Raw genomic sequence first — 12,856 nt, 5'->3', positions numbered from 1 at the left:
TTGGCCCGTACCCACAGCCCGGAAGCCGCCACATGTAGCGTCTGGCTCAAAGGGTCTTTTTCTCTCTGGCCTTGTTTTCACAAACCTTTCACATTCCACACTCTTTCTACGACGATTTTTCTCTTTTACTTGTGGGAGCCTCAAAGATACATCACCGCAAGCAGAAGGCTACACAAGGTGATCCCCTCAAACAAGTACCTCATGACATTAACGCACAAGCGAAAAGATACCAGATATTGTCTGAGCGCTCTTGTCTCTTTTGCGCTTCAGGCTTGTACTGCGAGGGTACCTTGGCATGGCTATGGCCCCAGGGCTCCTCGTCCTGGCAGGCCTTTTAACCCCCAGCCTTTTTACTTTCTCTCTCTGCTTTCCTAGTTGAGAGAAGTTAAGTGGAGATTTACCCGCTTGCTTTGTGCATCTTGTTGGGTTTATCTTTTTATCACTTCTTTTATCGCACAATTAATTTTCGTTTTTAATTTTACCTTTCTTTTTCGATTAATTCTCTTCTTTTCTTTTTTTTATGAGTTCGCATCGTGACCACTCTTTCTCTCCTCTTCTCCTCTTTTAACCACCTCTCCTCCCTTCACGATTTCTTTCTCTTGATTCTACCTTGCTTCCCTTCTTTCCTTCCCTTTAACCAAACACAATTAACGACGGATAAAAAAGAAAAAGACCGCAAGCGGATTTAATCTCTTGCATTTATTTGCTGATCTCCCTTTCTTTGTCGCTGTCTCAGAATATCTCTTTTTTGTCACGCCCACGCCTATGCACACTCCCAAGCGCTCAATTCTTCGCCTTTTAACGTCTTGACTATTTGAATATTTCGGCCTCAAGTACTAGAACCATCTCTGATATTTCAACTATCGCCATCCCCCTCAACAGACCATTTGCTTTTCCGTATCTCTCTTCCCTAGACATCAGCTCCAACTCAACTCGCAGCTCTCCCGTCTTTCTGCTACTTCCATCCACTCTTGCTCATACTCTGATTCGACCTTTTACTGCAATCCACGCTTTCAATAGTCGTGTCTTTTTGATTTCTTCTCTACTGCCGTTGCATTTCATACACTCTATACATTGCACGCCGGCTCCTATATCTTGAATCCTCACAACAATTACCCAAATCACGTCGCCAAAACGCTGTATCTACGATGCTTCTCCCTTCTACCATTGCCTGCGACGCTGCTTCGCAGCGCCTGCAATCTGCTCTGGCTTCTCCTCCCATGAGCCCTCTTTCATCTACTTCACCTGCATCTACTGTCTCTGACATTATTGCTACCTCCCGCTCTCTACACGCAATTCTGGCTTCAACTCCTACTCTAGAACACAAGTCCTCTCTCGCCTCGACCCAGGTCCATACAGCCGTTCTAGCGCCCTCACCTATGCTATCGCCTGCCGTGTCGCCCACTTTTGCGCATGCGCCCGCTCCCCTCAAGCTACATCTCCACAACTCTTCTCATCAATCGCAGCGCTACGCTGTGCGTAACCCTACACCGCCACCTACTGCCTCGGCCTCAACCTTCTCCACCTCTATCATTACTCCTAAGCGCAAGCGCACCGCTACCCTCGATCTGGCTGAATCCCCCATGCCTCCGATGGCCTCACACTCTTCAGTCAAGCGTCGCCGTATAGACTCCGGCCTCGATGCCTCTTCTCTCTCGCCAGCTTTCTCTCTCCCTACTCTCAAGCCCTGCACACCAAAGCGCGCCCGCACTTGCCCCGAGGTAATGCCTCTTGGTCTATCGCGCTCCGACTTTGACGACGTATGGGGCCTTGAACATGAACAGAAACAGGAGCCTTGTTCGCCCGCGGTCTCTCTAATGTCTGTCGCTTCCTCCTCGGCCTCGTCTGTTTTCGACTCTATATCTACTGCTTCGACTTACGATGCCTCCAACTCAGACACCGAAGACTGGACTGACGAAGACGATGACGCCCTAATCGACATCGTTCTCAAGAAACTGCGCCTATCACGCCAGGAATGGCATGAGTGTGCGCGCACGCTTGGGCGCAATAGAAGCACAATCAGTCAGCGTTGGAAGAGCCTCTTAATGGGTGGCGAGATCGGGCTGAAGCGTGCCCATCCAGCTTCATGCCGATAGAAGGCTGTTGCTACTCTGTCCAATCTTTCCCATATTGTGTACATTCTCCCTTTACTTCTTCTTTTTTACCAGTCTGATTTTGTTTTTTTTTTGGCGATTGTCTAACGATACCCACTTGCTTTTTTTTTTCTTTTCTGTTTTCTTTCTTTATCTCTTCGCTTCTCTATACTTTTTTTTTTACGTTTATATTCTTTTATTACTGCATATTTCACATCCTGTTTTATGGTTGGAGGGGGGTTTCCTTTGGGCGGGAGGGGAGGGTCTGTTTTACAAAACAATGGGGAATGGGAAAACGGTTTAATATTTTCCTTTTTCGTGTATTCGGCTGGCTGGTGGAAAAGGATATCGGGTTGTCTTTTTTTTTGGTTTTATTGTCACATCTTGTCAGAATAGGTTCTCACCTATGATCTGCAGTTTTTTGTTTTTTTTTGTCGTTGACATTGGTGTTCTTGTCTTCTCTTATATGTTTTTATATATAGCTTATCTTAGATGCTCTAGGTATATAATACTTTTCTTTCAGTCTTGACTACATGACATTTCTGCCATTTGCTGAGTAGTAAAGAGTCAAGAGCTAGAGTTTTGCTGGCTAAAGCTTTGCTGGAGCTTCCTCGCTTTCATGCGTAAAAACAACTCAAAATAGCTACCAAGAACCCAAAGCCAGAGCTTTTTTTTCCCTTTTCCCTTCTTTGGCTTTAGCTCTGGTTCGTTGTTTCGTTCTATTTTTATTACTATTGTTTCATGGGTGGTGGACACAAGGTTTGGTTTTGGTCGGATGGGGAGCGAGACTAAGAGGCCTATCTTGCCTACATTTGACGGGTGTGTTGTGTTGTCATTGATGGTTCGGATGCAAGGAAGTATAGGAAAGGAAGAAAAAAGAAGCTGTAGGATGAGATAAATTAAACACATCAGACAGGACGCGGGAACGGGGCAGCCTGTTACATGGGGAAAAGGGCCTGAGTAAATAAAGGTCTGACCCAGAGAGCTTGTAAACTAGCAGAAGGAGATAAATACTTGCGAGTCTCTATTAACAAGCCTAGGCTATCTCCTACGACAAAGAGTATCAGTATTGGCACCTGAATTTGAAGCTGGTCGGGAACTTTGCCATGACTTCACGAGACAGGTCGTGGCTCAGGTAAAAGTAAACAAGAAGGTAAACGAAGCGCGTGCCTCCCCCTTTTACAGCCAATCAAATAACACGACAGTGGCGTGGCTGCGCCTCTCAAAATAGAAGCGGACAATTAAAAGAGGAAAGTAAACAATAACAAAAACAACAACAACAAAATGAGCTTTTTACCCTCCTCTAATCTGCCTGCCGCAACACAACCCGCCTCCGTTGCCTAGACTAAGGCAAATAGAGGGGGAGACGAAAGGAAAAAGTCCGAGAGCCAGCCTTCTTTCTTTCTTTCTCTAAGCTTTCTTTCAGCTATTTGAGTAAGAATAGCAGCAAGGAGGAGATTCTTCTTCTCTTAGAAAGGCACGTGGGGGGAGAAGAATGAACCCGCGCACGAGGAGCAGATCCCAGAGAGGAAGGAGAAGAGAGGGGATACTGTCATGTAAAGCCCAAGTTAGTACAAGAACAAGTACAAAAACAAGGCTTGGCTGAGACAAAGAAGAAGGAAAAGAAAGCACTAGCCTATCTCATGTTCCTAAAGATTTCTTTTTTTCTTGCTTTGCTTTCTTTTTTTTCTTCCTTTTCCTACGCATTGTCCTTGAGACAGCAAGATATTCCGGCTCTGTGTCTTCCTCTTGCTTCTCAATTACGTCGGCTCGTCTCTAGATGAACCAAGTCGCAAATCATTACCACCCTCAAGAAGAAAAAGAAAAGGAACCGCGACGTCGTGGCGTTTATGAGCTTAGCTTAGCCTACCCACCTGTTCACAGTACCCAGGTTCAGGCCCCCCCTTGAGATGTAACCGTCACTTACGGTTTAGATTTGGACCTGCGAGATTCGCTACCTGAGTACGTACCAAGCCAGCTCAGCTACCTGGGTATATCGGCCTGAAAAACCTTGATGTGGCGTATCTGGGCGCAATTCAACTAGAAAAAAAGGAAAAAGAAAATCACAAAAAAATCACAAAACTTTTCTTCATGGCTAACTAGGTTGATTTTGTTCTGTACTCTTTATTATATTTTGTCTCTTATCTGTTATGCACGGTACATATAGGGTTCCTTGTCTTCTCTGTTCTGACCACAACATGGTATACATTAGCTTCATAATTCAGTGAAGATTCTGCACAAAATAAAAGCACAGGCCTTATCTACCTAACCACCCAACCTTTTCATTAATTTGTGCTCTAACCCTTGCTGCCACGTTTATGTTTTGTGTTGTCTTATGTGTCAAACCTTTGTGCCAATAGGACAACAAGATCCACATTCACTAAGCAACGCAGGGATTATGCTGTTTGGCATAAAAACAAGTGGCTGGATAATCGACGAATGCAAAGTTTTTTTTATGGAGGGGTTGGGATAAAAAAGAATTTGACAAGGAATATATGGGCCTTTGTTTTCTCTTCTTGTCTTTGTGCATGCAACCAAGAAGAGACTTTTTGGACTCATGCATAAAGTCTCTGCTGAATTTATGCTTTATTATTCAAGTGATTTATGCCATTTTGTGCCCTGAACCCATCCCTCCTTTGCCCCCCCCCCCCTGCTCTCCCATCATCTTGACAGCCTAGGCGACCCCATTGTCTGTGTGTTCACCACCCACCGCCTACCTACCGCCCACCGTTCAACCTGTCCTGCCTTGTTCTTTTGTTGTCAATATTGCCTTGTCTCGTCTCGCTCATGTCATCTCATCTTTACGCCCCTTTCCAAAAACTCATGGGGGAGCAAGAAGCACACCCAGCACTTAGGCCCTAGTTAATTCTCGTATGCCACCAGTGTGACTTTATCTTACTGTAGGCAGAATCTCCAGGTTCTCTGTGCTGTGTTATAGCCCTGCTCTTTTTTTTGGTGATTTACACGATTTAGTCAGTGACAAGTGACAACGCAACTTCTATCACAGAGCACAGACTTATGCCTTCTGTCTCTACCTCTGCCTCGTCCCTCGGTTTTTACCTTTCAGCTTCCTTTGGCCTTGTGCCTGTTCCTTCATTGTCTTGGCACAACTGCGCTGTGTTTGAGTCTGCATGTTCATGCATCACACACAAAGCAAGTGAAAAGACAAGTAAACAAAGCGAAACAAAGGGCTTATGATACATGATATAGGCAGTATATTCCATCAATGTGATTCATATTAAACCCTAACCCTATTCTCATGGTTCGTGATTTGCCCCGCTCCATCGTAAGCCGATAGTGATTTGAGCAAAGCCAACTCCGGTATCAGCACTTAGCCTTCGCATGAGGTATCCTTGCTTTCTTCATAACGAAACACGACTTCCATTGCCAACCCCTTGTCTCCTTTGATTTTACTCACTGACACGGGTCTGCTAAAATGGACACCCTCTGGCAAGTCCGTGTTTGCGCCGGCGAGCCCACGGGCTCCGTCAAAGTCACTAATCTTGCGTCCACTATAAAGGCTGGCCATGATGCCTGGGGCCGCACTAACAAGATGCAGCCAGTGAGCATTTCTGTTGCTGTCTCACTTAGACAGCCGTTCCAGCGCGCCACAGCTACCGACAACATGGCTGATGATACTGTGCACTATGGGCAGCTAAGCAAGGCAATCTTGGCAGCATTGGCAGTCGTTAATCAGCGGCAGAGCAGTGGGAACAATGGGTTTGATGAGCCCATCACGCTGCGTGCTGTCCTTGATGTTATCTGGGCCGCACTGACGGGGACTACCATCGATGGTACTTCTACGGAGACCCTTGTTTCGCCGTTTCTCAACTTGGACTACATCCAGGCTTTATCCGTCTCCGTGCTTTTCCCTAAAGCGTCGCTGCTGGGATCCGGTGTTAGCCTGACGGGCATGGCGGTCTATAAGCCTGAGGCAGGTAAATTAAAGAAACAGGCAGAGTCAGAGGCAAAGGCACAGGTTGAAAAGAAAGAAGAACGCACAAAGAAAGACGACAGACAGGAGACATTGGTCCAGAATTTTGGTGTTGCATTGAAGATCCATGAGATGCGCGTGCCAACGCTCATCGGACTCAATGACAACGAGCGGCTTGGACGGCAGATCGTGGTTACAGATGTACAGATCGACCGGTACAGCGAGCATGAAGATCTTTATACTGGGCTGGAGGCCATAGTGCAAAAGGTAGGTTTGGAAATAGAGGTTTATTCCAACTTCAAGTTGTCATTTCTTGTCCTAGTTGGGTTTCTCTCTTGTTCATTTTGCATATTCTTTTCCGGTGGTTGTACTGACAATCCCTATATAGTCTATGGACGACTCGTCATTTGGCACACTCGAGGCATTGGCTAGCAAGGTAGCTGGCGATATTAAGCAAGACTTTCTCGCGGGAAGAGAGGCTTCCACTGAAACAAAGGCATACTGGCAACTGAAATTATCCATGACCAAACCAACCGCAGTGCCGATGGCTGAGGGGGCATGCGTCGAGCTTGTTGTTGCATAGAAAAAAGAGGATAGGGAAAACTGAGAGTTAGTGGGCGATAGACTGATTAGGTATGCAGAACGAATGTCGATACCTATGTCTTATCTTTATCTTTTAGAACTTTTCGCATAGGGGCCGGTCACCATTCGTGATTTCCCGGATGAAGTCGGTGTCCGGCTCAAACATCAGGACATGAAAATGCTCTAGTGCCTGAACAGACTTGATTGCCGACCAGTTTTTAAACCAAATAACCTAAGCAGTATTCATGGTCAGCAAATTGACACTACAAGCTCCAATATTTCGTAATCAAAAGCGCCCTGTGCTGTACGTACATTCTCGGCCGGCACACGACTGCGGAACGTCCTCCCAGCAAAGTCATCGATCTGTTTTGCTGACAACGCTGTCAATCGCCCTGTTGCTGGGTCTTCCACCAATTGGAACTTGGTCCAGACGACTAGATGGACAATACGTGGATCAAGCCCGTACGGCCAGTCGTTGTACACGATCTTGTAGTCCTCTGGGGTCTCAAACGGTATGGTGCCGTGGGGCTTGATCTCTCCCTCCCCCCAGCCAATCCGCTCATTGGCCAAGAAGGAGGCGACCGATCCATGTGTGGCTGCTAGAGCATACATGGCACGACGATAACGACGAAGCTCCAGTGGCGAGCGGCTAAAGGCTTCAAGGTCGTTGGCGGCGACAATAGCTCGGCACTGTTCCCAGCTCAGAGGTGCATAGCTAGACTCATCAGCACCAATCAAGGCAGCGTCACGCTCAGAACACCCAGCCAAGTCAATGGGCACTGCAACAGTATGCTCAGTAGTAGGGATGTTCATGTTCCACCAAGCGGTGGGGTCGGGCTTGGTAGACGGCATTGTAGAAGGAAGAGTATGGGGGCCGGAAGTGAGGGGGCGAGCAAGAATTCAAAAGTGTTGAGAGATGCGGGAATTCTCGAGGCGGTGAGTAAAACAGGCAATGCAGGGAGCGTCTTAAGGAGTAGTTGGGAGTGGAGGAGACTCTGAAAACAGCTGGCTAGTATTGATGTGTGAGTTTGTGTAGTATGGTGTGTATGTTTATGCCTTGCCACTAGGAATTTAGATATGCAATTCGCTTTAGATTGCTATTTAGATAGTGGCAAACGCGAAGACTGAAGAGATGATAATCGAATTTGAAGGAAACAAAATACGAGGAGAGTAATTTAGTGGAAAAACGAACTTCTTGCAGCCATTGTACGTCTGGAGATCGCCAGGGTCTCTAACCCTGCAAAGCCACACCGCCTATGACGCACTTGGCACGACATGAGATGGCTGAAGCTGAAAAACATTAGAACAACTTCACTAAATATATCTACAAAATGGCTTTTGTTTTGTCAATCGTAGCTCATGTTTAACAGATAGCTCTCTGTTTCTACAACAGCCCAAATCCAGACCTTTGGCTCTGTTTGTTCCAATAACAAATCCCATTTTCCAGCCCTACACATAGTCAACACTGGATTTGCCGTTCAACCCATGCTTAACTGCACATACGATCTTAGAGTCTCGTCTCTACATCTAATATCGGCAGAAATGCGGAAGAAGAAACCTGAAAGCCGAACGGATAGGCTAATAACAACTCGAACTCGTTTCACTCGCCGCAGCACCACAATTGTGGGGGAAAAGTGACCACTACGTGAGGAGACGGGAAGGGAGTCTGCTTATATGATACATACATATAGTGTGGTATACAGATGTGTGGATATATATGCTACATGTATAACGGCCTAACAACCTGCAGCAGGGTGAAAATGGCATCGATGGCATCAATGTCAGCTTTCTAAGTCGCGGTGCATCATACACGAAAAACGAGAGAAGGTAAGAAAATGGAGCTGGCGTCTCATTGCGCAAAGTCTCAAGTGCACGTGTACTAGGCTGAGTTTGGGATAGGTAATGGAATTGAGGCAAATGGATCAAGTGTGATGTTAGGGTACAAAATATTAGAGGCCTGCCTAATTAGCTGCTAGCTTGCTCTTATTTTTAGAAGAGTATGACCAAGAACGAAAATTAAATACTAGAGTGACGAACGACACAACGAAATAATGCAGGTATTTATTGCTTACCTTATGCAAATGGAAAGCCTATATCAGGCGGGGAAATAAGGAGGAGAACGAGGAGGGGAAGACAGGAAGTAAGAGGGGCGGAACAATAACGCATAAGGTCCTTGTTCGCTAGGGAGCAACAGAACCGAGAATGTGCCCACAACGTACAAACCGTAAACACATACATGCCTTAGTCTTGCTGGCGGTGATACTAGAGTGTTTTGTCTTGTTACTGTTGAGAGAGCCTGCCTCTCTCCCCTCGTCTTCTCTTCTTCTGCTACTGGCACCAGCTAGCTAGCTAGCTATGCGGCCGTTCGGGAAGGAGAGGGACTCGGTGTTGGTCTGTCATTCTCAAGGTAAAGCCTATCAAAGAAGCCCAAGCTTGGACCTAGGGGGGGGGGGGGCCACTAAAGAAATAGGCCGAATATGGTCCATTACAGAGACAGTATGGACAACAGTGGATACTGTACAGTACAGATGGCTTTCGCATTGTAGCAGCTCTTGTTTAACCTTGGCTGGGCTGCGAAAAGTAAAATATAAAATAAAAATAAAAAAGACTGTCATGCAAGGAGCTGAAGTTGGTCTAGAATTCAACAACAGGGTTATTTAAGAAGAGCTAAGTTGACTTGTTGGGTAGAGGGGGGGAGGGGAGAGAAGGGATCCCTGGGGGAGGACGAGGGGAAGACTATCAATATATGGGCTTTTAGCTAGAACAATGGCTGGTATTGGGCAAGGGCGTGGAGGAGAAGTCTGGTACAGCTACCCAGTAATAGAAAAAAAAGATAGGCTAGATCGGAAGAACGTCTTTCTCTCGGGCTTGGCCCTTCGCAAGAGAGGGATGAGATAAGTGAGGTCACGTTGACCTGGGCCTTCTTCCCTCCTTTGCAGGTGTGGATATGCAGAAAGCATCCCAAGTGCGAGAATAAAAATGCCCGTGGCTACGCCGTCTATCTGACAGCTCTCAGCCACTGCTAACTAGACGCTTTGCATCCTGTACTGACTATTGTTATTGCTAGCTCTATTAGTGCGTGTAAGTTGAACAAGTGGCTACAAAGGGGAAGAGGGGAAGGCGAGGTAGGAAATAAGTGGGGCAGCCGGGTGTTAAAATTGCTTGGATTCTTGGTGATGTTAGCATGTTAAAAAGGTAGGTTGGTGTCCACCGGGGAAGGATAAAAAGAGGCCGCCCTCTAAAAGTTAAATGGGGGAAATACGGGGGAAACACAGAAGGTGGGAATGAAAAGAAGGAGAATGTGGAAGGGGGCCTCTCTCGGTCTCTTTCTAGCTGCAGAGGCAGTAGCTTCTTCTCTTTCCCAAAGTGGATGCATGAGCCCCGCCTTCTTTATGTTCTTCAGTTTGAAGCTTGAGCTCCCAGAAACAAGATAGAGCTTTAGTGGGTGGAACCCCAGCCAAGAGCCTTACCAGCTCCCGCAAGGGAGCAAAAGAAACAGGGAGGAGCCTCCGCGTCCCTTCCCTGGCCAGGAGCTTCCTGCCTTCTGCTCTCCCCCTCTTCTCTGACCAGTGTACTGCCAGCCAGTGAGTGTCTTTTGCACCTTCTTTGCTAGCCGTTTGCTCTTGCCTTGCAGTCCTTTTGCAGGTAGCTGCCCCTTAAAAGCTTCTTCTTCCTTCCCTCTCCGAAGGCTGGTGTATTTCTTTCTGATTTCTCGTGTTTCCCTTCTTTTTCTCATTTGCTTTTTTCCTTCATAGTCTCTTTATTTATAGCTTTTAGGCTCTTCATTTTCTTGCTGGCTAATTGGAAGTAACAATCCATTAAGACGGCTTATTTTCTTTCTCTCTCTCCCCTTCTTTATATATAAAAGGCCCTCGCCCATCTCCTTTTCCTCGACCTTTTCACTCCTTCTCTCCTGTGCCCGAATCCCGACGCCGTCTAATACCGAAGACCTTATCTTCATTCCTCTTTACAATGTCTGCTGCTGCCCCCAAGGCCTCACTTTCCACCCATCTCAAGCCTACTGCTGGCTCTGGTGTGGATGAAGATGTTTTTGCCCGTAGACACGGCAAGACTCGCAGTCACATGGCAAGCCTCCCCCCCCTCCTCTTGTGCTTCTTTTTATGTTTCCCCTCCTTTTTGCAGGCAGAAAATAGATGAACTCGTCATTGTCATTTCTGTGTAGACAACCTCAAACCAAGATGCCTATTTATCTGTGGTTGCTGTCCGCTATGTTGATTCCAAGATCAACTCTTGGCTTGGATCAATCTGGCTGGCCTCCCGCATCTGATCTTAGTCATTTCCTCAACTGCAATATAAATAGAGAGATATGGACAGACAGACAGACAGGCAGATGGAGAAGGTCTTACCTGGGACCTTTTACTTCAGTTGTCTGCAAAGATTGATTGGTCGTCTACATTCTGCCACTAGTATCTTCTGGTGCCTGTTTTAAATCACAAGCCTTGATCCAGGCAGCTCTGTTCACATCTTCTAGCTTCCATCTTGGCAATCTCCATCTATCTACTTAGCATACAGACGCCCGCCTATTCCTGTCCCGATTCCCATCGTCCCTTTGTTCTAGTCATAACTCCCACTTTTACTTCCGCCGCCATGCAGTGTAACACAATACTAACAGATCGCCCGCAACAGGCATTCGAGAATACCTCCACCAATGTTGCTGCTGCTCAGATGCGCAACTCGCTGACCAACCTGGCCGAGTCTGTTGAGGACCCTGAGCAGAAGGCCATGTTCGAGACCGAAATGGACAACTTCTTTGCTTTGTTCCGCCGCTACCTAAATGACAAGGCCAAGGGCAACGCCGTGTAAGTATCTCTATCTTGGATTTTCTCCCTATTAAGTTTAAACTAACCTTCTCTTCATTATTTAGTGATTGGGACCGCATTCGTCCCCCTGCCCAAAAACAGGTTGTTGACTATGATGACCTCGCAACCTCTGAGGGTACTCAATTCCTCAGCAAGCTTGCTGTCCTGAAGCTCAACGGTGGCCTGGGAACTTCCATGGGTTGCGTTGGCCCCAAGTCTGTCATCGAGGTCCGTGATGGCATGTCTTTCCTGGACCTATCTGTCCGCCAGATCGAGTACCTCAACAAGACGTACAATGTCAACGTTCCCCTTGTTTTGATGAACTCGTTCAACACAGATGAGGACACGGCTTCCATTATCAAGAAGTACGATGGCCACAACCTGGAGATCCTGACTTTCAACCAGTCTCGTTACCCCCGCATTCTTAAGGACTCTCTGCTGCCTGTGCCCAAGAAGTATGACTCTTCAATCAACGAGTGGTACCCCCCTGGTCACGGTGATGTCTTCGAGTCTTTGTACAACTCTAAGATTCTTGACCAGCTGATGGAGCGTGGTATTGAGATTCTGTTCCTCTCCAACGCTGACAACCTGGGCGCCGTCGTTGACCTACGCATTCTCCAGCACATGGTCGAGACTGAATCTGAGTACATCATGGAGCTGACCAACAAGACCAAGGCCGATGTCAAGGGTGGTACCATTATTGACTACGAGGGATCTGTTCGCCTGCTGGAAATTGCCCAGGTGCCCAAGGAACACGTCAACGAGTTCAAGTCTATCAAGAAGTTCAAGTACTTCAACACCAACAACATTTGGCTGAACCTCAAGGCTATCAAGCGTGTTGTTGAGAACGACGAGCTGGAAATGGAGATTATTCCCAATGGCAAGACTATTCCCGGCGACAGCAAGGGCGAAAGTGATATCTCCGTTCTACAGCTTGAGACCGCTGTCGGTGCTGCCATCCGTCACTTCCGCAATGCCCATGGTGTCAATGTGCCACGTCGCCGCTTCCTGCCTGTCAAGACCTGCTCTGACCTGATGCTGGTCAAGTCAGATTTGTATACGGTTAAGCATGGCCAGCTCCAAATGAGCCCCAGCCGCTTCGGTGACGCTCCTCTCATTAAACTGGGCGGTGACTTCAAGAAGGTGTCTGACTTCCAGAAGCGTATTCCTTCAATCCCCAAGCTCATTGAGCTGGATCACCTTACTATTACTGGCGCTGTCAACTTGAACCGTGGTGTAACTCTAAAGGGAACTGTCATTATTGTTGCTACTGAGGGTAGCACCATTGATATCCCCCCTGGCTCGATTCTGGAGAACGTTGTTGTCCAGGGATCGCTGCGTCTGCTAGAACACTAAGAAAACGAGACTGCGATTTTGTCTTTTTGTCTTTTCCGGTTGCTTTTTTATTCTTTTTACTTGTCCGTCGC

The 12,856-nt window shown here is 47.1% G+C and overlaps 4 protein-coding genes across 4 annotated transcripts; 3 read left to right on the top strand and 1 right to left on the bottom strand.

Moving 5' to 3' along the window:
* Positions 1-1,148: 1,148 nt before the first annotated feature.
* On the top strand, positions 1,149-2,096 carry HOO65_060561 (DNA-binding protein; the record flags this gene model as incomplete). Its single annotated transcript, XM_071001162.1, has 1 exon — positions 1,149-2,096. One exon carries the CDS (start codon positions 1,149-1,151, stop codon positions 2,094-2,096), a length of 948 nt encoding a protein of 315 aa, XP_070857911.1.
* Positions 2,097-5,529: 3,433 nt separating this feature from the next.
* On the top strand, positions 5,530-6,610 carry HOO65_060560 (FolB domain protein; the record flags this gene model as incomplete). The annotated part of the gene is made up of 2 exons (XM_071003974.1): positions 5,530-6,294; positions 6,416-6,610. 2 exons carry the CDS (start codon positions 5,530-5,532, stop codon positions 6,608-6,610), a joined length of 960 nt encoding a protein of 319 aa, XP_070857910.1.
* A 93-nt stretch (positions 6,611-6,703) lies between these two features.
* Positions 6,704-7,461, bottom strand: HOO65_060559 (N-acetylglucosamine-induced protein 1; the record flags this gene model as incomplete). The annotated part of the gene is made up of 2 exons (XM_071004046.1): positions 6,704-6,841; positions 6,922-7,461. 2 exons carry the CDS (start codon positions 7,459-7,461, stop codon positions 6,704-6,706), a joined length of 678 nt encoding a protein of 225 aa, XP_070857909.1.
* A 3,756-nt stretch (positions 7,462-11,217) lies between these two features.
* Positions 11,218-12,785, top strand: HOO65_060558 (UTP-glucose-1-phosphate uridylyltransferase; the record flags this gene model as incomplete). The annotated part of the gene is made up of 2 exons (XM_071003856.1): positions 11,218-11,429; positions 11,495-12,785. The coding sequence occupies 2 exons, from the start codon at positions 11,218-11,220 to the stop codon at positions 12,783-12,785; spliced, it is 1,503 nt and encodes a 500-aa protein (XP_070857908.1).
* Positions 12,786-12,856: the final 71 nt, after the last annotated feature.

Source organism: Ceratocystis lukuohia, assembly GCF_044167205.1.
Source record: "Ceratocystis lukuohia strain C4212 chromosome Unknown Supercontig6_pilon, whole genome shotgun sequence".
Lineage (NCBI taxonomy): Eukaryota > Fungi > Ascomycota > Sordariomycetes > Microascales > Ceratocystidaceae > Ceratocystis > Ceratocystis lukuohia.
The sequence above is the reverse complement of the archived record's forward strand: the minus strand, read 5'-3'. Positions and strand labels throughout refer to the sequence as shown.